General features: G+C 39.6%; 1 protein-coding gene and 1 long non-coding RNA gene across 9 annotated transcripts in view; one reads left to right on the plus strand and one right to left on the minus strand.

Moving 5' to 3' along the window:
* Positions 1-22,995, plus strand: part of SLC12A1 (solute carrier family 12 member 1) — an 87,707-nt gene that overhangs the window by 7,522 nt on the left and 57,190 nt on the right. For 3 of the 7 annotated variants that reach the window (XM_044924984.2, XM_044924983.2, XM_044924986.2), the window contains exons 3-11: positions 2,950-3,081; positions 3,237-3,312; positions 8,611-8,706; positions 9,239-9,334; positions 11,573-11,712; positions 12,754-12,864; positions 15,185-15,296; positions 17,245-17,372; positions 22,468-22,552. In XM_044924984.2, the coding sequence (XP_044780919.2) occupies positions 2,950-3,081; positions 3,237-3,312; positions 8,611-8,706; positions 9,239-9,334; positions 11,573-11,712; positions 12,754-12,864; positions 15,185-15,296; positions 17,245-17,372; positions 22,468-22,552 (976 nt within the window). Of the gene's footprint in view, positions 1-2,949; positions 3,082-3,236; positions 3,313-8,610; positions 8,707-9,238; positions 9,335-9,855; positions 9,952-11,572; positions 11,713-12,753; positions 12,865-15,184; positions 15,297-17,244; positions 17,373-22,467; positions 22,553-22,995 lie in introns of all 7 variants that reach the window. The other 4 variants (XM_025295540.3, XM_025295539.3, XM_025295538.3 and 1 more) reach the window with 4 other exon arrangements.
* The window catches only part of LOC102409612, a 92,806-nt gene continuing 81,844 nt past the window's right edge, over positions 12,034-22,995 (minus strand). For both annotated transcript variants that reach the window (XR_006542767.2, XR_006542766.2), the window contains one exon: positions 12,034-12,841. This is a non-coding gene — a long non-coding RNA (uncharacterized LOC102409612). The remainder of the gene's footprint in view (positions 12,842-22,995) is intronic.

Consider the following 22,995-nt stretch of genomic DNA (forward strand, 5'->3'; position numbering starts at 1 on the left):
AAATAGAATTTTTAATTGACTGGAGAACAACTTCAAGTATTTCATCCATCTGAAATTGACTGTGTTGTATAGACATGTGAGATCCAATATAATAGCTCTAGCCACATGCGGCTATTGAGCACGTGAAAAGTGGTTAGCACAAACTGAGATGTGCTATCATTGTGAAATACACACTGGATTCAGAGACACGGTATGGAAAAAAAGAATATAAAATATTTTGTTAATATTTTTATAATGATTAGTGCTGAAATGATAGTATTTTATACAGATCGATTAAGTACAGTATATTATTAAGACATTCTGTGGTTGAGCTCTCTCCTGTAAGATGGGGTGCCCCTACTGCTAATGAATATTTATATTGCCGATATGGAACATAAAATATTCTACAAAAATTAAATATATTTTTAAATGTAAGGATCCATATCTGAACCCAAGTTACTTTACTAAATTCTTTTTTTTACTGTTTTTTCAACTAGCTACTAAAATTTTTTAAATTACATGCATGTCTTCCATTTGTGGTTGGTATAGATCACCAATTTCTGCCCAGCTCAGCCTGTTTCTATGGACTTTGTTTATCCATACTTTATACTGATATGAGTATATAATGTCAGTTTCAATTATTTGTTAAGTAGGGATTGAGTATGCTCAAAATGAAAATATTTCTCAAATAATTCAGAAATAATTTTAACTATCACTTTCAGTTTTTTCCTAATGCTGTCAGAAAAGAATAAGATAATCTGACTTGGGAAACATTCCCTTTCTATCTCTTATTTAATGTGGCCTGCACAGAGGAAATAGTGAGAAATTGAATACCCAACAGGGAAAGAAGAAAAAATAAACAAGACGCAAGAATGGATAAGAGATGAGTTTCTCTGCTCTTAAGTGGTAGAGATTGGGTAGCCTTCAAGTCCACTTTATGGATTCAGTACTGTTTATCAATGGCCTGCTCTATGACAGGTCCTTGGTTTGGATTAAGACGTAACTCACATCTCCTCCACTTCAGTTCACATACAATAACTCCTATCACGCATTACATTGGTTATCCAAGTGGCATAATAGTGTCATGAAAAAAGTCTTATAGAGAACAAAATTGGGAGAAATCCTTGCTTAAAGGACTTTTAGAAAGAGACAAAAGGTCAAAATCACTTGACTAAACAGCCCAGATTAGGGTCATCTTACAATGGGTATTGGAGAAGGCAATGGCAACCCACTCCAGTACTCTTGCCTGGAAAATCCCATGGACGGAGGAGCTGCTAATGGTACGTCCTAAGTCACTTCAGCCGTCCAACTCTTTACAACCCTATGGACTGCAGCCCATCAGGCTCCTCTGTCCATGGGAGTCTCCAGGCAAGAATACTGGAGTGTGTTGCCATATTCTCCTCCAGGGGACTTTCCTTTGCTAATGGTACTGCTGCTGCTGCTGCTAAGTCGCTTCAGTCGTGTCCGACTCTGTGCAATCCCATAGACGGCAGCCCACCAGGCTCCCCTGTCCCTGGGATTCTCCAGGCAAGAACACTGGAGTGGGTTGCCATTTCCTTCTCCCATGCATGAAAGTGAAAAGTGAAAGTGAAGTCGCTCAGTCATGTCTGACTCTTAGTGACCCCATGGACTGCAGCCTACCAGGCTCCTCCATCCATGGGATTTCCCAGGCAAGAGTACTGGAGTGGGGTGCCATTGCCTTCTAAAGCCCAAAGAAGCAAGAACCCTTGAGCATGGCAAGAACAAGAGCTTCAGTTGTTCCCAGATAAAGTCCTTATAAAGTTGTTCTTTAATAACATAATCAACTGCTGAATCTAAAAGTCTTCCCTAATAATTTCAAAATCCTTACTGGGGAAGATTGCTTTTGGGGAGCTCAGTCAGTGAAGTGCTAGACAGGCTAAATTAAGTGGGCACACCCAAAATTATTCAGCCAAATCTAAAAGAAAAGCTAGAAAGTTGTTCTTAACTTGAAAGAAACATAGCTATTTCCTTCTCGAAACTATTCAACTGACAGGGAAGATCTTTTTTCAAAATTAGGCTACAGTGGGGGGAAAAAAAGTAAGTAAAGGTTCTGATCTTTTTTTATAGGACTTACTACTACTTATTTCTACTAGTTTTCTAGAAGTCAGTAGGGAGACTTCTCACCTTCTGTACAATACTATTGCACATCCAACAATTCTCAGGCAAAGGTATATCAAATCTGGAAGAAAATTCCCCTACAGGAGTAGCATTTTTGTAGTCATACACTTTTTGCACCTTTGAAGAAAACTCTAAACCTAAAAAACAAAAACAAAACACTTCTATGTGTTCCTTTATTGAATCTTCTTAAAGATATTCTGACATGAGTGGAGAATTTTTGTTATCATTATTTCAGATGGATAAAATGAAGCCCAGGGAGGTTAATGGAAAAAGGCCAAACATTGCATTAGTAAGGAATGTTAACTTTTGTCTTACTTTGCCTTATAAAAGACTCATTCACTTTTTTTTTTTTTTGCATTTTTTGTCCACACCCAACAGTATGTGGGGTCTTGGTTTCCCAGCCAGGGATCAAAACTGTGCCTCCTGCATTGGGAGTACGGAGTCCTAACCACTGTGCCACCAGCAAAGTCCCCAGCCCTCAGTCACTCTTGATAAATCTTTCTTACCTGCCTGGCACCCTCTCTTCCTTCTTTCCATCTTTTTGTATTCGAAATCTGTCCAACTCTGATCATTCTCCCTAAGGTAATATTCTCACCAGTAGAAGAACTGCCCAGTTTCTTTTACCACGCTTGCAGTCTCAGTGGTGCCTAAAATCACCCACAAAACGAACACATCATCTCCCGGAGCAAAAAATAATCATATTATTAAAATGACTAGAATGTTTCCTTTTTTGACTCACACTTTATGTCAACTATTTTGATTTGCCTTTGGAAGTTTTCTGGAACCATGTGTTGACCAGATATCATGTTTTTGCTATCTATAAACATGTAGAATGTATCAGTGGCCCCAGGTTCAGCTGATGTGGTTGCTAACGGTGAAGGGGCACCTGGAGATGAACAAGCTGAAAACAAGGGAGAAGATCAAGCTGGAGCTGTGAAGTTTGGATGGGTGAAAGGTGTGCTGGTAAGAAAGTTCCTCTATTTACAAATGAAAGCTATCTGTTCAATGTCCTACTGGATTACGTGCTAACAAGGCCTGAAAACAAGAGTCACAGTGATGCCTGGGTGTTGCCCCACTGTCACGTCTCACGCCCTTTTTCATGCTCCTTCAACCCACAGGTACGATGTATGCTGAATATCTGGGGTGTCATGCTCTTCATTCGCCTCTCCTGGATTGTTGGAGAAGCTGGAATCGGTAAGCACTCCTCCCACCACCCATGACATACTTTTCAATGTAAATTAAAAACTCAGCAAGCAACTGGTTTTCACCTTTAATGCTGAATGTGAGATGAAGGTCACAGAATTAATCTACATTTGGGCTCTTTTACTTTGCCTCTCTGTCAATGTTTGTCAGGGAGGAAAGGTAAAGGGTTAACCTCTGGGAGGCTGGAATTTTCCAGCTTGCCAGCCAGATAAATGCTCAAGTAAATATTTCATCTTTTCATAGAGTTTTAGGTGTACAGGTATATAGAGATTCATCCATTTTAAATAATATACTCATGTCTGGGGACATACCAGCATTCATCAGAGTATCCCCCTTTATGATTATTGGCAAAACTTCCCTGAACAAAAATACCTTGTAGAAAAACTGGGGAAAATGTGACTTGACTAATAAAAATGCTGAATTTCCAAAAAAAACGAATTGTGTTACTTTCAGGTACAAGCAGTAAGAAAACAAAGGTTAAAGAAGTATTCCCAGATAGAAGTTTAAATAATAGATAATAAAATAAATAAGATAATAACTATTGCTAATTTTTCTAAATGGAAAGAGTATGATATTGAAATGATTTTGAGTGCTTAATGTTTTTAGATATTATATTCCATTTAAAGTACTGTTTTTGATGGAAAATATTTTTATTGAGAATATATTACTTAAATTTATATGAAAATTTATTTGAATGTTATTGAAGTTTCTGATTCAATGTGACAAAAATTAACAGTGTTCTCTATATATGGAAAATATGTTATATATTCACTTTGGGGGGGTGCATAGCTAAAAATCATGAGTATCAATAAAATGGAAGTTCAGATGTGCTTTCAGATTCTACTCCAAAATGTGTCTCAATTCACATATAAAAGGTACTTGGTCATTATTTACTGCCTTCACACCTCAAAACAAATTCAGAATCACCAGAAACTTACCATGAGAAAGAAAGAGTTGGAACCAGTTCCCATAGTTTTTCCTTATTGCATGTTTGGCAACTGCTGGGTGCCTGACAAAAGGCTGCTTGCTGGCTTTATGATGCATATCAAATGAACACTTACAGCCTCGGGTCCAAAATAAGTCTATGCTGTTCCATGGAAAATCTGCATCTTAATATTGCCAAGTTGTTGCTCCAGGGTTTCATGCAAAATTAGTTTTTTAAGGGCAGTTTAGTAACTTATTGAGATCATCAGGAAACAATACTTTGTTTGGAGGTGTGAGTGTGGCCCAGGGCAAGAGTGATTGTTTTGAATGCAGTTTATTTGAAACCCATATGTTTGGGCAATAATCTGAACTTTAATCAGATCTCACATTATTCTTCCCAGTCAATCCAGCTTCATGATTATCGCAAAATTGCAGAATATGAAGAATTTTATCTTGTGCTCAACTGTTTATTATACTTTCAGATATCAATATTGTTTCAATAAAGATCTTTTGTTTAAGTAGTCAAGTCTAACTTCAGAAGAGAGTAGAGTTCTACCTAAATGGATGTCCAGTGGGTTTTTCCATGAATGGAGGTTTTTGGTTTTTCTTAACTCTGAGAAAATAGACTTTAGTGAGTAGTAGAAACTTAACTATCAACCTTACTCAGTTTTACTTGACTTTGCTACAGTCTTAAAACTGAATGAGTTGATTAAGTCACTGTCTGGGTCCCATTTGTGTTCTTTTTATTGGGAAAGAAAACAAACGAGTCCATACTCCCTTCTTGCTTTATGAGGAGCTTGGGGAAGAAATCTGAATACACTTTCAAGCTCAGACTCTGGAAACAAAGTCAGAACGAAGCTGTAGCCAGGAGTAATGGCAGCTATAGTCCTTGGGTAACCATTCTGGGGCCATAAGTTTTGGCTGCCTCGTCCCCAAAAGTATACGCTAGAATGAGCTGATAATGCCATCTACTTGTTCTCTGTCTTGACCACTTTGGCTGGAGCATGTAGTATCCAATAAACTTAACCATCGAGTGAGGAAGAAGGGTGTGAAAAGCAGATGAGACTGAAGCAATCATTTATAGTCTGTGTATTTCACTTTTTCGTCTGAAAATTAGGGAGCTGGATTAATTGTTTCCCAATCAATTCTTTGAAGATAAAGCCTAAGAATCTTCCTTAACAGGCAGACACAAATTGAGATAGGCTGAGGATAGCTCAATAATCTTCAGACTGCAGGGTGCATAAGAATTACCTGGGAAGTTAGTTACAACACTGCAGAGTCCTGGGATTCTCTTGGAAAGTCAGTGAGTCTGGGCATTTTAAATACGCACCCCAGGCATTTCCTGAAGCAGGTGGTTCAAGGACCCAAGTCTGAGGATGAACCTGATGTTTTCTAAGTTGCTTTTACCCTGGGATTTCATATTTGATTGTGAGATGTATGCAAATCCCTTGCTGTTTAATTCTAAGTAGTTTACAGAAATATACACAATGCAAAAGGATAAATTAAGGATTGTTCAGAAATAAAGGCAAAGTGAATATAAAGGTAGGAAAATACTAAAAGTCAGACTAGTTTTAATATCATGAAATGCAAACTATATGATTCAGTCCAGTTGCTGGGGTAAGCTAAACATTTGCCATGAAACAACATCAAGAGTTTGATGCACGATACTGGATGCTTGGGGCTAGTGCACTGGGCAGACCCAGAGGGATGGTATGGGGAGGGAGGAGGGAGGAGGGTTCAGGATGGGGAACACATGTATACCTGTGGCGGATTCATTTTGATATTTGGCAAAACTAATATAATTATGTAAAGTTTAAAAATAAAATAAAAATTTAAAAAAAAGAGTTAATGAGCAAAAAAATAAAAGGAAACCATCTTTAGTGGCACACAGACCTGAAACTGCACAGTGATATAGAAGCAATGCTCATCACAGGATCCCTGTAAAAGATACAGAGAATTTAGTGCAATCATTTCTTACAACACCAAGTGTTTAAGATAAATTCTAGGGGCCAAATCAATATAGTCTAAGTTTGCATCTCATGCCCAACTTAGCCTCTCCCTACTGCACTTTAAACTGTAAAAGAGCCTAGAAACTTCAGCTAGAACCAGTATATAACTGAAGGTGTCAAAAGAGCCAGCTTCCAATACTTCATTCCTATTTTTGTCCTTAACCTCCCTCCACGTCCCCTTCGTCTAGGGCATGGCCAGAAAGATCACAGCCCCTTAGCTGACTGCCCCTCTTACATCCTTGGAACAAAAGAGCCTACCAACAACAATTACGAAGCATTCACTTTATGTCAGGGAACACACCAAACAGGCACAGGCAAGCACATTCTGGCAGCAGCCAGCATGATTTCAGTGCCTGTGAGCCTATAATTTCTCCCTGAATTTAAGGTTGACCTCGTGGCTCAGCCATAAAGAATCCACCTGCAATGCAGGATGATGCAGGAGAAGCGGGTTCAATCCCTGAGTCAGGAAGATCCCCTGGAGGAGGGCATGGCAACCCACTCCCGTATTCCTGCCTGGAAAATCCCATGGACAGAGGAGCCTGGCAGGCTACAGTCCATGATGCTGCAAAAGAGTTGGACATGACTGATAGTTTCTACAGGACTGGTCCATTGAGAAAGGTAATGGAGGGATGAAAGTGAAAGTGACTCAGTCCTGTCTGACTCTTTGCAACCGCATGGACTATACAGTCCATGGAATTCTCCAGGCCAGAATACTGGAGTGGGTAGCCTTTCCCTTCTCCAGGGGATCTTCCCAACCCAGGGATCAAACCCAGGTCTCCCACATTGCAGGCGGATTCTTTACCAGCTGAGCCACAAGGGAAGCCCAAGAATACTGGAATGGGTAGCCTAACCCTTCTCCAGGGGATCTTCCCAACTCAGGAATCGAACCAGGGTCCCCTGCATTGCAGGTGGATTCTTTACCAACTGTGCTATGAGGGAAGTCTTCAATGAAGGGGAAGAAGTTACAATTTTCCCTCTACTCATCTTAGGCTCATTGGCTAGTGCCCTGTAAATTAGACTGAGAACATACGGATTAATAAGAGAAAAACAATCAGAAGTTTATTAACATGTGTATCTATTGTGCCTATAAATGGGAATCCTCAGTGATGAGTAACTCAAAGGGGTGGTTAGAATTTGGTCTTATACAAGCATCTGAGCAAAAGAACAACACATTTTTAGAGAAATAACAAGACAAAGGGAAAGACTGACTGTCTAGAGTGGCACATTGTGGAAAGGCAAATATGTGGGAGAACTAGTGGAAGATAAGGCCCAGTTAGTAAAGTCTATGTAGATTCCTCTAGTACCATTTCCAGCTGTCTCCAGTCTCTAGCTGAGAACTATACCCAGGAGAAAGGGAAAAGGAGACGCCTTTACAAATTTATGTCCTGCCTTTAGGCAAATAAGGGGAGATATCTGCTTCTTTTCAGTTGTCTTTAGCTCAGAGTACAGCATATTCTGTTATCCTTCAGTGTCCTGGCTGTGAATTCCCTGAAACTGAGAACAGCCTTGCATTCCTCTGAATTCTGGTCTACTTTCTCCCTCTCACAGTAAATGATTCTGCACCATAAGATCCTTGAGGGCAGCTTTCTTTCATTTTTATTTTTTATTGCATTTCACATACTGTCTAACACAGCTGGATATATAGTTGGCTTTTAATAAACAGTAACTGTTACGACTGCTGTGGATATGATTAAAAAGCAGCACCTTTGATTATGTACTGTGTTGTATGCACTATGCTACTTTACACATGCATTCTGCCTTTACACGTGCCGCTGCTCTCTTCATACATGGCCACTTTACACACATTCTTTCTAATTTCATTGCCATCTCTGGCTCAGAAAATAGGTAACTTATCAGAGTTCACATAGCCAATAAGTAAATGCAGTTTGATTTGATTCTTTCTGCTTTATTCATCTGCCAGATGAACAATTTTCTACACTATTAATATGTATGATTTTCTACTCCTACACAATCAAATATACATAAAAAGATAGTTGAATATTTACCCTGTACTAATAATATTAGGAGATTGGGATTGTTTAGCCAATTATTATGTTTCTGGGTATCTCGAACTTCATAAATAGTGAGGTTCACGTTAAATTTTGACCAGCCATAGTTGCTCAGTTCGGTGCAACTTTGTACTGCACATCTCAGGTCTTGGGTTTCTTGGTTCTGTGCTACCATGGGCAGAAAACTTCAAAGCTCAGCATTTCCTCTGTGGTGGCTTCCAGACCAACTTGTTAAACTCAGATGTGATCCTTTGGTGATTACTCTAGACTTGCTGACTTTTTTTGTAAATGATCTAAGTGGATTATTCCACCATGTAATTGCCTTTATTTTTCCTTTCTCAACTGAGGTCTTGGTGTGATTATCATCGGCTTAGCCGTGACAGTGACTGGTATCACTGGTTTATCCACCTCTGCTATTGCTACAAATGGATATGTCAGAGGAGGTAATTAAACTTGTGACCTGCAAGATCATTTGTAAGGTAAAGGCAACACAGGCTCAAAGAGTTCACCACTGATATTTCTGAAGTGTTTTCAAAGGTAATCCAAGTTGGTTCCTTTTTTTACCCTGCCAGGCAAGAGAGATGCAAGAAAAATGGAGAAGGATTTAACCTTTGTCAAAACCCCAGCTTTCTCATTCAGGTTCCTCTCAAGCAAAAGAGAAGGTCAAATGTTATGTTTTCTCTTTTCACAGCCAGGGTAACTTCCCTCCCAGGACACCAGCATAAGTCAACTTTTTCTTTCCAGGGCCGCAGTTTAGATTGTTTACTTTTGGAGACCATCCTTCATCATAATGAGCAGTTCTCTGACTTGATCTTTATACCAGGCAAACCAGTTTCTCTTTAGCGAGAAGGAACTCCACTGGGGCCCAAAGGCTTGGATGTGAAAACTGAAATTCAAAGCAGTATAGTTTGCAGCAATAGGGAATCCAAGGAAGAAGAGTAAAATGTGATATCTTCTGTCTTTCATTGCTAACAGGTCTTGGAGTTCTCATAATTCTTCTTTCCACCATGGTCACTTCTATTACTGGGTTGTCAACTTCTGCAATAGCAACTAACGGGTTTGTTCGTGGAGGTAAAATTTCTAAGATATCTAAATATTCTCAACACTTGCTACGGGTAGGCAAAAACTTTTTATTATCCTTTACTTCTTTTTGGTGGGAACAAGAAAGTAGCTCGATGTTCTTGAAGTTGGACCCAGAAGAAAACATAAGGTACTGTCCATATAGCCACCGTCTACTCTGGTCAGCTATGGTCTCTTGTCTAACGGTCCTCTCTGGCACATTGCAGGTCATGGAGTCCATATGCACAAACTCCTTGGGGAAATGCTTTACTTTTCAGGCTACTGCACAACTCCAGCTGGTGTTTCTTGAAAACCGATTCCTCAACACAGCTTCAGTTTTAAAGTTTAGGACATTTCAGGTACCTTCTAGACCTTTCTATACCTGGATGCAATGGGATCTTTTAGAACATTTCAGGTTTTTCATGGAGAGACAGATCATTCCTTGACAAGGTTCAAACTGCTGCCTCCTGAAGTGCTTACTGGTGACTTCTTGAAGTCCTAGAGCCAAACACCTTTCTTGGGGGATTTTTCAGGTCTTGGAGTCATCATCATCGGCCTGAGTGTGGTAGTGACAACACTTACAGGTATTTCTATGTCCGCTATTTGCACAAATGGAGTGGTAAGAGGAGGTAAGCCAATCCATGCACTTGTGACTATAAGCTTTGATTATGTAGTGATGTCTAGAGTTGGTTTAATGTTGGAAGTAAAATTTGTACGTTGATAATTAGTTCCCAAAGGATTCAAACAAAACAAAATAATCCAAAATTTAAATAGCAAGGCCTGATTCTTTTCACCTAAAATTAAGAGATCTCCAGAAAAGATTTTTGGGGCTGACTTCTTGTAATTGATCATGTTTATAAAGCAGAGAATGACCAGGTGTCTAGAAAGAAAGCATGTGTTAAAGTGAAATAAATGGTTTCTTGATGCCTTGGATGAGGCCCGCTGGCTCTTCCCCAGGCCCTCTTAGAAGGGGTCTTCTTGAGCATCCCAGCTGACACGCCTGACACTTCTCATTCAGTGAGCCCTCAGAGTTCACCCCAGCACTATGCTGCCAATGGCCAACAGGCTTCAGAAGATTCTCAAAAAGAAAATAAAACAAAGGGTTACTTTCAAATCATCCAGGAACATGTGGGCCTGGGCTGGGAATGAGTGAGTAAAGTTTGTCATTGTTCTTCAAACTTCCTTTCTTCCTTGACCAAGTCTAGTAATTGGCTGCTAATTTACTTAATGTAATCAGGACAATGGAAATAATGAGGATTTGCCCAACCCAAATAAAAATTTACATTTATAGAGAAGGTGTTGCCCCTTCACCCAAAGGAGTTACTAGGGAGGAAACAGTGAAAAGGTGTCAGTGAGAGAGAGTTTTGATTGTAGGTCTGTGTGTTCAGTGTCATTCATTTACCAATAGTTCAGGACAGGAAGTCATGAACTCACAGGGTCTGTGATAACATCCAGTCACCTAGGCCTTTCAACAACTATTTATTTTTGCCTTCAGAACTCAGAACTTTCTTTCAGAACTCTCAAGGTGATTAGCCATTCTGGCTCAGTCTTTCTCATACCCAGAAGTACACAGCCATGTATAGAACTTCCTTTTCAAAGTCCAGGAAAGAAGCAATCATCCTGAGTTCTCTGCATGTTACTTCCCAGTTGCCACCCCATTCACATATGGGTATTTGGGGACAACCATGCTTTCTTGAGCTAAAATCATCAAAACTAAGTCTGATGTATAAAGCGGATAATACATAGCACTATATAGTTATCAATTTTAATGTAATAAATACACACCAAAAATTATATCAGAAATGAAGCTTGAATGACATTGATAAACTTTGCCTACTTCATTTTCTGCCTGTGCCTGCCCGTTTCTGGAAATTTCAGATATGAAATTATTAATCTGAACTCTCCAATGAAGTTAGAGACAAATAATTTTATATTTTCAAAAGACAAAGAATTTGAAAGAAAATTTTGCTATATTCTTATTTGTAGCATTTGTGTACTATGGGTTTTGATAGATTTTGTTTAGTCAAGATAGTTCTATTGTAGATTATACACAGAATTCAAAGAAGGGCTAAGTTATTCATTAAGTTGACACGATTTCTAAAATTACTAGGATTTGTAATATTTTTATTAAAATAAAAAATTAGAATAGTTAGTATTTTAAATGTTCTCAGACAGTCAAAATTATTTGGTCATATAAACTAAATCCTTTAGCAGTTCATCAGTATAAAACATGTTCATTTCTTGTTTCAGGTGGGGCCTACTATCTTATTTCCAGAAGCTTAGGGCCTGAGTTCGGTGGATCTATAGGCTTGATCTTTGCTTTTGCCAATGCAGTGGCTGTTGCTATGTATGTGGTGGGATTTGCTGAGACTGTGGTAGATCTTCTTAAGGTAATTAAAAGCTTTTGTTCTCTTCATCTAAGCAAGATAATTCAGTTTAATTTGCTTTTCCAGGGCACTAGGGGATATCATTATGGCAAGATGAGAGGAAATAGATTTATTGTGCAGAATGTGGAAGCTGAATATAGTTGGCATCAGAACTTCTTAGAGTCCTGGCTCTCACACTTACCAGCTGACAGATTTTGGACTAGCCCTTTTGTTCATCTGGACCTTGCTTTTCAAATCCATAATATGGGTTAATAATATTGTCCTATGTCTTTCATATAAATGTGGTACAGATCAACTGAAATAATGGACATGAAATACAGGGTAAAATATGAAAGAAAAGATAAACAATGAGCATTATTGTCAGCATCAATATTACCATTATGGTTACAGATGTCCAAAGGGAAAGAAAGTTCAAACATTAGGACTCACTGTAGGAAACTGGGCATTTTTTAGCACAGGTGCTCCATCTGGATGGTATGTATGTGAGCACATTAATTAACTAGTATATGAGCTAGCTTCCAGTCCTCCTTCTGTGGGAGTGATAGTGGATACTGAATTCAATAGGTAATAGTACTTCTATTTGAAAATCAGATGAATAAATGAGTGGATTGTATAGTTCATAGTTTGTTCTTTAATTGAGTAGCACTTATTTTTGGATATTCACATTGGAGACCACTCATTTTCATCTCTCTAGGATTCGCCTTGACACACAAAAATAACTGGTTGATCTCCTGAAACAAAATGTGATAAGTGTGCATACCCATAATTTTACTTAGTGCTACAATAGTTTCAAAAGCTGTGCCTAGAATGGATCTCTAAAAGTTTTAACTCCTAACCTTGGCTATCAAAGGCTTATTATCACAGGAAAAAGTAATGCTAGATGTTTTATCTTCTCAAATTTATGAGCACTTCATTTTTCTATTATCCCCAGACAGCAGGGCATAGTATCTCTTTTTACTGTTAAATGCTACAATAACACATACAAACCAAAAAAAAAAAAAAACTTCTAACTATTTAGGGGGGATTTTTTTGTTGTTGTTCCAGGAGAGTGATTCGATGATGGTAGATCCAACCAATGACATCCGGATCATAGGCTCCATCACAGTGGTGATTCTTTTAGGAATTTCAGTAGCTGGAATGGAATGGGAAGCAAAGGTTAGTTTCTCAAAATGATATTACCAACAACTGCTAGTCAGCTTCCTGAACAAACTGCAGGAATAGAAGGAACTCCATATTCAAAAGGAATTGCTATTATTACTCTCTATGGTAAAAGGAGCCTGGTCAGTGCTCAGTGGAACAACAAGTCCTCAAAGCACAAAGTCCAGGCAGTAGTAAGACATAGCTCATGTGATCAGGCCTATATTTTGTCCTTTGTTCTGTAATCACAGTGACATAGCCAACAAGATTGCTGCCAGCTTCATGCACAGACCCCTTGTGGTCATAGCAATAGTACATACTGGAGGCCTGCATCTTTTCCTCATTTCCCTGGTATCCCCTTCCTAGCTGACTGAACGCTGACATCCACAAGATATGACAAGTGTGTTGGGAGAAGATAACAGAGACAGAAACTGTCATTCCCTTCTGAAATCCTGTACTCTAGCAGCAAATCTAAGGGTACCAGAGGCCCTGGAACTAGAGAATATCTGGATTTAATGATTAGTATGTTGTCGTCTAGCCACTAAGTCATGTCTGACTCTTTGTGACCCCATGGACTGTAGCCTGCCAGGCTCCTCTGTCCATGATTCTCAAGGCAAGAATACTGGAGTGGGTAACCATTTCCTTCTCCAGGGGATCTTCCCGACCCATGGATTGAACACGTGTCTCTGCATTGGCAGGAAGATTCTTTACCATCTGAGCCAATAAGGAAGTCATTCAGTGATTAGTATACCAGTTAGTAAATTTCTGAATGGTGGGGAGAATGTCTTTTGCTTGCTTTGTAACTCTCTACAGTGACTAGTACAATCGAAACTCCTAGGTTCCTATGTGCCTGGAGGTGCAGTAACTAGACCTCAAGTGGTCACGAGAAATGGAAAGAGAGCCAAAACCTCCCATTTTATATAATGCAATAGGAAACATTCTTACATGGTGTTTATTTGTGGGTTATGCATTCACGCATTAAACAAAAACTGATGAAGTGCTTATCATGTGCTGGGTATTCTGCTAGGTGCTGGATATTCAGTGTGACCTACACAGGCACAATCCTTGCCATAGCTGAGCATATGGTCTATGGGGAGATGAGTAATAAAAAAGTAAATATAGAATGGTAAACTGTGAAGTGCTATAAAGGAAATAAACAGGGCACTGAGATAGAATATAGCAGGGGGAACATACGTTAGACTATTCCCTGAGGGAGGCAATGTAATTTCATGACAGTAGAAGGTAGAATTTAAAGCTCCAGCTCTGTAGTTAGAGTGGATTTGAACCTGGTTTATGTCTATACGACCTCTGGTAAATTACTTAACTTCTCTATCCCTCAGTTTTTTTATCCTTAAAATGATGATAGCAGTATTACCTACTTCATACAGTTGTGGGTGGTTATTATTTACCTGAAAGGATATTGGTAAAGTTAAAACTGCATCTGTTGTACTGTAAGCCCTCACTAAACATTAGCTGTTACTGTTTAGATTCAGTGGGCAAGAAAGCCTCTGTGAAGACATAGGTTTGCAAAATGTAGGGAGAAGTGCATTTCCAGCTGAGGGAAAGAGCCAAGCCAGTAAACACCTTGAAATGTCAGAGGGACTAAAGAACAGATGATTTGGCTGGTCAGCCTTGGAGACAGCTTGTGCTGAGCACACACCGGGGTATGATTGCTCGACCTCAAGTGCACTAGGCATCCTGGGAATTCTGTGCCTCATTCCGTGTTCTCATACTCCTGCAGTTAGTCCCAGGAAGGGGAAGAATCCATGGAAAGAAGACAACTCTGTCAGTGTTAAATCTTTTGGCTCCATTTACATTCCTAGGGACGCTGCACTAAGTTACCCGCTTGATACTTAGAATGCTCTTGAAATATCGCCTTCAAGTGCCCAAGCACATGCGTGCATGCGTGTTTAGTCACTGACGTGTCTGACTCTTTTGAGAACCCCATGGACTATAACCCACCAGGCTCCTCAGTCCATAGGATTTTCCAGTTAAGAATACTGGAGTAGGTTGCCAGTTCCTCCTGCAGGGGATCTTCCCAACCCAAGGACTGAACCCACATCTCTTATGTTTCCTTCATTGGCAGGTGGATTCTTTACCGCTGCACTACCTCAGAAGCTATGCGCCCGTTGAAAATGTAACATCTCTTCTTAGGCCAAATAAGGCTTATTAAGATGCCATTTTATAAGAACACCTTTATTACCTACACTGGATAGTAGAATCTTAACCGGAATTATTAGATAGGGTCTTTATTCAGTGGACATTTACAACTTTTATAACTATGTAAAAAGGTCATTGAATAAATCTAATTTGACCTCCTGTTACTTTGTCATTCCAGGCTCAAGTGATTCTTCTGATCATTCTTCTCATTGCTATTGCAAACTTCTTCATTGGAACTGTCATTCCATCCAACAATGAGAAAAGGGCCAGAGGTTTCTTTAATTACCAAGGTATGTGTGTCAAATAGCTTGCTTTGCAATAAAAGCTTCTTCTTTGCCCGCCCCCATCACCATCCCCATAACCCCTGCCCTGGCCACTGGAGGCCCAGGGAATATTCTCAGGTTTGAGTCAGGAGAGCCAGAGTGAGTCTCAACCTTGCTGCTTGCCAGCTAGACAGGTCACCTAACACTGTTTGTCTCAGATTTTCCTGCCAAGGTGGGAATGATAATAGCAACTTCCTAAAGCGATGTTGAAAAGCAAGTAAGATAGCGGATGTTAAAGTGCTTTGAAAACTTTAAAGTGCTGGAACCTAAAAAATAAACCTCTCCTTAAGCAGCAAAATATAAAGAAACTACATATTTTTGGACTAAAAATAACCGTGTACATGCGCAGTTGGGGTAAAATTATAGACAAAAGATACAAAAAGACCAAAAAAATCATCTGCCACTTTTGAAAAGTCTAGAGCAAAAGTAGAGGATTAAAAGCAAAAGCACATGCCCCCTGCACACAATATTACCTCAGAGGTGGGCAAAACACCTAAGCCCAGCCCTCTGGTCCAACCTCTGGACACACTCCCTACCCTCACTCCATACAAGAAACAAGCTTACCCCTGTTCAGGGAGCCAGGCAACAAGGGAACCTGTTATTTGTTCTGGCTCCCCTCTGCTGCAGCTGGGGCCCCAATAAAGCCTTGTCTGAAAAAAAAGACCTTAAGGTGTTGCACACGTTGTCTCTGTCGAACAGTAGGAGTGTCTGTGCAAAAAAGGGAACACAGCTCAGACAATGTGCCCAACCACTGGGAGCACCAAAATCAAACACAGACATTTTTTCATCCTGCTAGTCGTTTTTGTACCGTGCTTTCTTATGACATTATCTAGTTGAGCATCACTGTCAGGTTTTCAAACAGAAAAGATTATAGGAACTATTAACATAGCAGCTGTGATCAAGGCATAAACATTGACTTCTCTCTTCTATTCTAGTCCACCTATCCCCTCTTTCCTAGCTTTCCACCCTAGCATACTCAAGAATCCACGGCTGAGGTTTTTTATATTTCCCGTCAATATTTACCTGGTTGTCACTATTTGTTCCCTTCTTATATCACATCACTTCTTTCTTCCCAATTCTTTTTCTTTGTAAAGATTGTCTTGCTTGATTTGCATATCCTTTTCCTTGTGCTTCTTTTCCCTTTCTCCAGCTCCTGCCATAAATTTTTTGATGTTTTCAATTTTTTTCTTATTTTTGCGCTTCCCTAGATTCTTTTGTTTACATTTTTCTTCCTTCCTTTTCTTTCTTTGTTTTCCCTTGTGTTTTTCTTTTTTTCTAGATTGTTTCCATTTCATTTAAATAATTTGGTGACAACCTGTGGTGTATTTTTATTTTATGACCAAAGCTCCTCACTGTATATGAGAATTTTTATACATGAGAATTTGATATAAGGATCTAAGATCCAGTCTCTAGTGACAAAGGTCAGGAAGGTTAGAACATTAGTATCAAACTGTAAGATGGCTTCATCCACAAGGTTCTACAATTAAAAAAAAAAAGGTGTAGTAAAGCAATATGCTGACTAAGGTATATATACATGTGAGAATGTAGTTGTATGTGTGTAGGGCAATATGATTTAGTATATTTGTGAGTATGCCAGTTCAAACATGAGAAAATTTTGTTTCCTTCTTTTTTAGTCTTCTAGATTCAAAGAAATCAGACAGCATGGGTCTCCATTTTCATGAAAATTATTGACTTTCCAGAGTATATTCTAGAGATTTAAAACCTTGTGACATGTATTTTGATACCTGGCAAATATTAACATGAGGTTCATGAAGATTATACCAATATCTTCAAGCTCATTCCATTTAGATTATAGGAACACATTTGCATTTAGGGTTACAGAAGCCAAAGGTAACTTTATTTCCGGCCAGTGAAGAAAGTCTACATAATAATTTTCTCATTATTTGTGTTGCAGCATCAATATTTGCAGAAAATTTTGGGCCAAGCTTCACAAAAGGCGAAGGCTTCTTCTCTGTCTTTGCCATTTTTTTCCCAGCAGCAACTGGGATCCTTGCTGGTGCCAATATCTCGGGAGATTTGGAGGTATGTTATTTCCTCTGCTTTGTAATTCTAAGAAGCAATGGTGCAGTTGGGCAGGACAGGGAGCTACAGACATCAACAGTGACCATGTTTCTCTATAGATTTCAAAGCTGTAAGATTTCTTCAAGGTTTCCTAGTTACTTAAAAAGTTCTCTCTCTTAATGACAAATTTTACTGCCAAATTTTCCTATTCCTGATAGTTCTTCCAAACGTCTTATTGAGTAAGCTGAGCCACTGGAGAGGCCCCCTCTGTGACTTTACCTTCCTTCCTTGCAAGGAAGACTGGGAAATGTAATGTCTAGTTGGACAGCCATGTGCCCAGATATCTTGCCTGGAGAATCCCAGGGACAGAGGAGCCTATTGGGCTGCCGTCTATGGGGTCACACAGAGTTGGACACGACTGACGCGACTTAGCAGCAGCAGCAGCAGTATTATTTTAGGGAGTTCTAATATTAAAAGATGGGCTTCCCTGGTGGCTCAGTGGTAAAGAATCCACCTGCAATGCAGGAGACACAGGTTTGATCCCTGGGTTGGGAAGATCCCTTGGAGAAGGAAATGGCAACCCACTCCAGTATTCTTGCCTGGAGAATCCCATTGACAGAGGAGCCTGGCAAGCTCCTCACAAAAGCCTCACAAAAGAGTCAGACACAATTTAGTGACTCAGCAACAACAGCAACAGTACTAAAATGAGGGTGAGAATGGATATTAAAGGACAATAAATAATCTCTACCACACATGAAAAAAAATGGAAAACACAGGTTTTACCGCAACAAATTTGCAATCAACTTTGGAAGACTAGAAATATTTGCAAGTTATCAGGGGAGATATATGTACATGTGTGTGTATATATATATATATATATGCAAACTGAATGCATTGTCCAAGTGGATTATGAAATAAAAATAAAGAAGAAATAATTACATTAGGAACAATTTTTGCAATGAAGAAACTTTTAAGCAGTAAGTAAAAGCAAAAGCTGGTTACTGACAACAATCAAGAAATGTAAGGGTATTCCAGGCAGAGAAGACCAAAGGACAGACAGGCAAGGGAAAATTGTGGGAACAGGAAGGAGTCTCTCATGATTCAAGTGGAGAAGCCCTGATAGGCTGAGCATCCTTACAAGGTTAGGAGAAAGGCTGTTGAAGGGGCCTGAGTGAGAGATGTTCGCCCTATAATATAACTCCAAAAAAAGTGGGGACTTTGCCTTTGGTTTGGTTCAGTGCTGTGTCCTTGGAGCTAGCAAAGCTTCAATAAATATTTATTGAGTCAATGAACAAAGGCATTCACATTTGTTATATTAAGGACTACAATGCCATGATAAATTCTTCAGCAGAGATGGAACATAAAAATGAGTATGCCGAGGCTCAGAAAAATTAAGTAACTTCATAATGAATAAGTAAGTAGTGCTGCTTAACAAAATTTAACTCTGGACATTAAGCTTCTGGTTTCTTAGATTTGGAAAAGTATCAGAGGTCACAGGTTTAAATTTCGGTAAACTGTAAGAACACATTCAAAGACTATTGTGCTTTCTTTTGCCTAAGTTTTTATTATTTGTTGATTAGTAGTCAGTTCAACTCAGCCAACACTTGTTACTTATACCAGGCATCAAAGACATGAAGAAGAGCTTGCTTGATCCTCCTCAAGCATGTAGTTTGGACAAGACCATGGCAGGAAAAATGGATCAAACAGGTCAGCTTTTGTTAGAGTTAGGAAAGGATGCTTTTTCTTTCTTTCTTTCTTTTTTTTTTTTTTTTTTTACTATGATCTACATCACTCCATGGCAAATAGATGGGGAAACAGTGGAAACTGTCAGACTTTATTTTTTTGGGCTCCAAAATCACTGCAGATGGTGACTGCAGCCATGAAATTAAAAGATGCTTACCCCTTGGAAGAAAAGTTATGACCAACCTAGATAGCATATTCAAAAGCAGAGACATTACTTTGCCAACAAAGGTCCGTCTAGTCAAGGCTATGGTTTTTCCTGTGGTCATGTATGGATGTGAGGGTTGGACTGTGAAGAAAGCTGAGCACTGAAGAATTGATGCTTTTGAACTGTGGTGTTGGAGAAGACTCTTGAGAGTCCCTTGGACTGCAAGGAGATCCAACCAGTCCATTCTGAAGGAGATCAGCCCTGGGATTTCTTTGGAAGGAATGATGCTAAAGCTGAAACTCCAGTACTTTGGCCACCTCATGCGAAGAGTTGACTCATTGGAAAAGACTCTGATGCTGGGAGGGATTGGGGGCAAGAGGAGAAGGGGACGACAGAGGATGAGATGGCTGGATGGCATCACTGACTCGATGGACGTGAGTCTGAGTGAACTCCAGGAGTTGGTGATGGACAGGGAGGCCTGGTGTGCCGCGATTCATGGGGTCACAAAGAGTCGGACACGACTGAGCGACTGAACTGAATTGAACTGAACTGAACTGTAAGGAAATACTATATATTACAACCAAGTGCCTACGTATAAAAATTTCTCCTAAACAGTTCAATACTGTATTACAAATGATGTCCTCTGATGTTTTCACATCAGTTCTATTCTACTGTATTGTTTTCATGCTAGTTGCAACCTACTGAATTGATTCCATGTTGAAGCTCAGATTTAGCCATTGGGGTTAAAATGGAAGAAGGACATCAGAGGGGAGATGTCTAGTGGGTAACTACATTAACCTGTAATTAAAAATAAACTTAAAAAAAAAAAAAAAACGAGAGAAAGAGCTAAGGGACTGGGGAACCCAAGCAAAAGGAAATCAAGAGATGATGATGCATTGAGATAATTAACATGATCAGAAGCCAGAGGGGTCAAGCATGTTAAGGACTAAAAGATGACCACATGCTGGGATGTGGCAACCAAAGTTCTGGACTTATAGATAATAATTGTTTCTGAGAGTGAAACTAGAGCATAATAAATTCAGTTCAAGTTAGTAAACATGTTATTTGCACATTGTGGGGATATGCAAGACACTACCTCTGCTCACAACCTCAGAATCCTTCTCAAGATTCTGAGGCTCTTCAGGCTGATAGGGACAGCTAATTAGAACTGGCACAAGGGGATGCTATACAAGGTTCCCATCCTAAACCTCCTACTTGTTAACACACTATTGATGGTCTGTAAATATGTGTGTGGGAGAAGATTTTCAAGGTACACAGATCTAATCAGGAGAGTTAAGATGCAGTTTCAGAGATGAAAGATTAGGATATGGTTGACACGCAACCAGCAGCAACCTAGTAAGACTGCTTGTACTGTGTCCCAAGGGGGAAAAAAATATGGTATTTAATGTAAAAAGGTGAAGGAAGGTGAGATTTTGTGCTACTGCTTGAAGGATGGAAATAAACATTTGGAATGAAAACTAAGAATCTCAGTCCTGTCCTGACTAGAGGAAAAGTAGTCAGAACAGGCAGTGTGAGTATGTGACCAGACATTAAGATATTGGCATCCCGACTTATAGCACATCAAGTTTGACCCTCAAGTAACTCCTAAATAAGGAAAATTTGAGCTTGTAGCAGGTCTACAGCTACATGGAAATTATCTTATGTGTAGAGTGGGGTGGATGCTTGCTAAGTCACTTTAGTCGTGTCCGACTCTTTGTGACCCTATGGATTGTAGCCCACCAGGATCTCTGTCCATGGGATTCTCCACGCAAGGATGCTGGAGTGGGTTGCCATGCTCTCCTCCAGGGGATCTTTGTGTTTTAGGTATAACACTTCTGTTCATCTTCATACCTCTTTTCCTTTTATATATTTCCTTTCTTCCCACTTATATCAATTGTTCAATTTTCACTGAGAGCTCAAGAAATCCTTCATCACTGAAAGAAAATTTGAAACATACTATGAATGGATATTGAGTGGGGTTCATTTCAGCCATGGTTGCCTTCTTTTTCCCTCTGTGTGCTACTCAGTGCACACATTCTCTTTTGGAGACAGTAGCTTGAAATGAAGAGGTTGTATATATCAGACAAATCCTGTGCACAGATATTCCTACAAGAGTGGGAAGAAATACTACAGAATGGCTCCACAGGGCTGGCTTACTTCCCTGTGGGGACAGATTTACTTCGTTTAATTAACATTTCCAGCTGTCAGGTTGAGTCTGCATTCGTCATGAGTTGATTTTTCTGATGGATTTGATCAGCAGATTTAAGTTAATGAAACACAGAACTCAGACTTTGACTGCATTGATTGCTCACTTGTATGGATGAGTCTCATGTCCTCTGGAGGGGGAACCGATGCCTAGTGGGACGGTGCTTTCCTCAGCTCGGTATTTACTGACTCCTACTCTATGCCAGCACTGTCTTATAGGTAATGAATACATTGAAATCTCTACTTAATAATCCCTGTTCAGTTGAACTCTATTACAGAGAAGTTATGCTGCTTGGAAATTGATTATGATACGATTCAACCCCCAAAATAGAATATAAAATGGTATATTATATATGATGTGAGCTCAGCTCAGTGAATTTATATACATTTATGGGCAAGAGAAAAGCCCATTTTTCTGGTATAAGCTTAAATTTGCCTCTTTCTTTATGCTTGCCTATGGAAATTAAATATCTCTCATTGCAGTTATTCCTGAACTAGATTTCAAATGAGGAATTTGAGGGATTGGCAAATGTAGCAGATCATCCTTTTTGCTCAGTCAAAAGTGATTTTTTAAAGCAAGTCTAAGCTTAGTACAAAACAAATACACACAGATATATCGCCAATGTACCAGATATGTTACATTGATATGTTACCCCACCCCCTCAGTACTCTATGGTCTATACATCTGCATGAAATTCACAGGAGATTAAGGGGAGGGACAGGAAGAGGTATTAGTGAGTGAACTAACTAGCCTACTTTTCTGTAAAAACTCCCTCCTGGTCGGTTACAGATCTCTTCTGTTCAGCACAAAGTTCGACAGATTTCTTTATTCACTCTAAACACCTTGTCTTTGTCCAAAAAGAACTGGAGCTCAGTACTTTGCCATTTGCTTGATTTTTTTCTCTTTAAGAACTTGCCCCAGGAAGGGTAGCCTAAAATTTTGAAAATACAGAACTAACTCCAAGTGATATCTGTTTCTTATTGCACTCTATCTCCTTGTTCCTCGACGTTATTTTTTCAAAGGATCCCCAAGATGCCATCCCCAAAGGCACCATGCTGGCCATCTTCATCACCACTGTCGCCTACATAGGAGTCGCCATTTGCGTGGGTAAGTTATGTTGTCTCTGGTGTCAGAATGCCAGAATTACAAGGGATCCAGTTGCTTTTCATGTCAAGTTTTATGTTTCATGGCTTTCCATGGAACATAAGTTGAAAATGTTTTAATAGACAACAATTTTAATTCCCTTGTTGGGTCCTCTAGGAGTTTGAATGCAATTAAGGTGTAACCACAGGTGTCTCTGGTATTTCCCTGGTGGCTCAGATGGTAAAGCGTCTGCCTACAATGCAGGAGACCTGGGTTCAACCCCTGGGTCAGGAAGATCTCTTGGAGTAGGAAATGGCAACCCACTCCAGTATTCTTGCCTGAAAAATCCCATGGATAGAGGAGCCTGGTAGGCTACAGTCCATGGGGTTGCAAAGAGTCAGACGCGACTGAGCAACTTCACTTTCACTTTCATTCTACCTGAACACAAAAGCGAATTTTTTGCTGCT

The sequence above is a fragment of the Bubalus bubalis genome, chromosome 11 (assembly GCF_019923935.1).
Source record: "Bubalus bubalis isolate 160015118507 breed Murrah chromosome 11, NDDB_SH_1, whole genome shotgun sequence".
Taxonomy (NCBI): domain Eukaryota; kingdom Metazoa; phylum Chordata; class Mammalia; order Artiodactyla; family Bovidae; genus Bubalus; species Bubalus bubalis.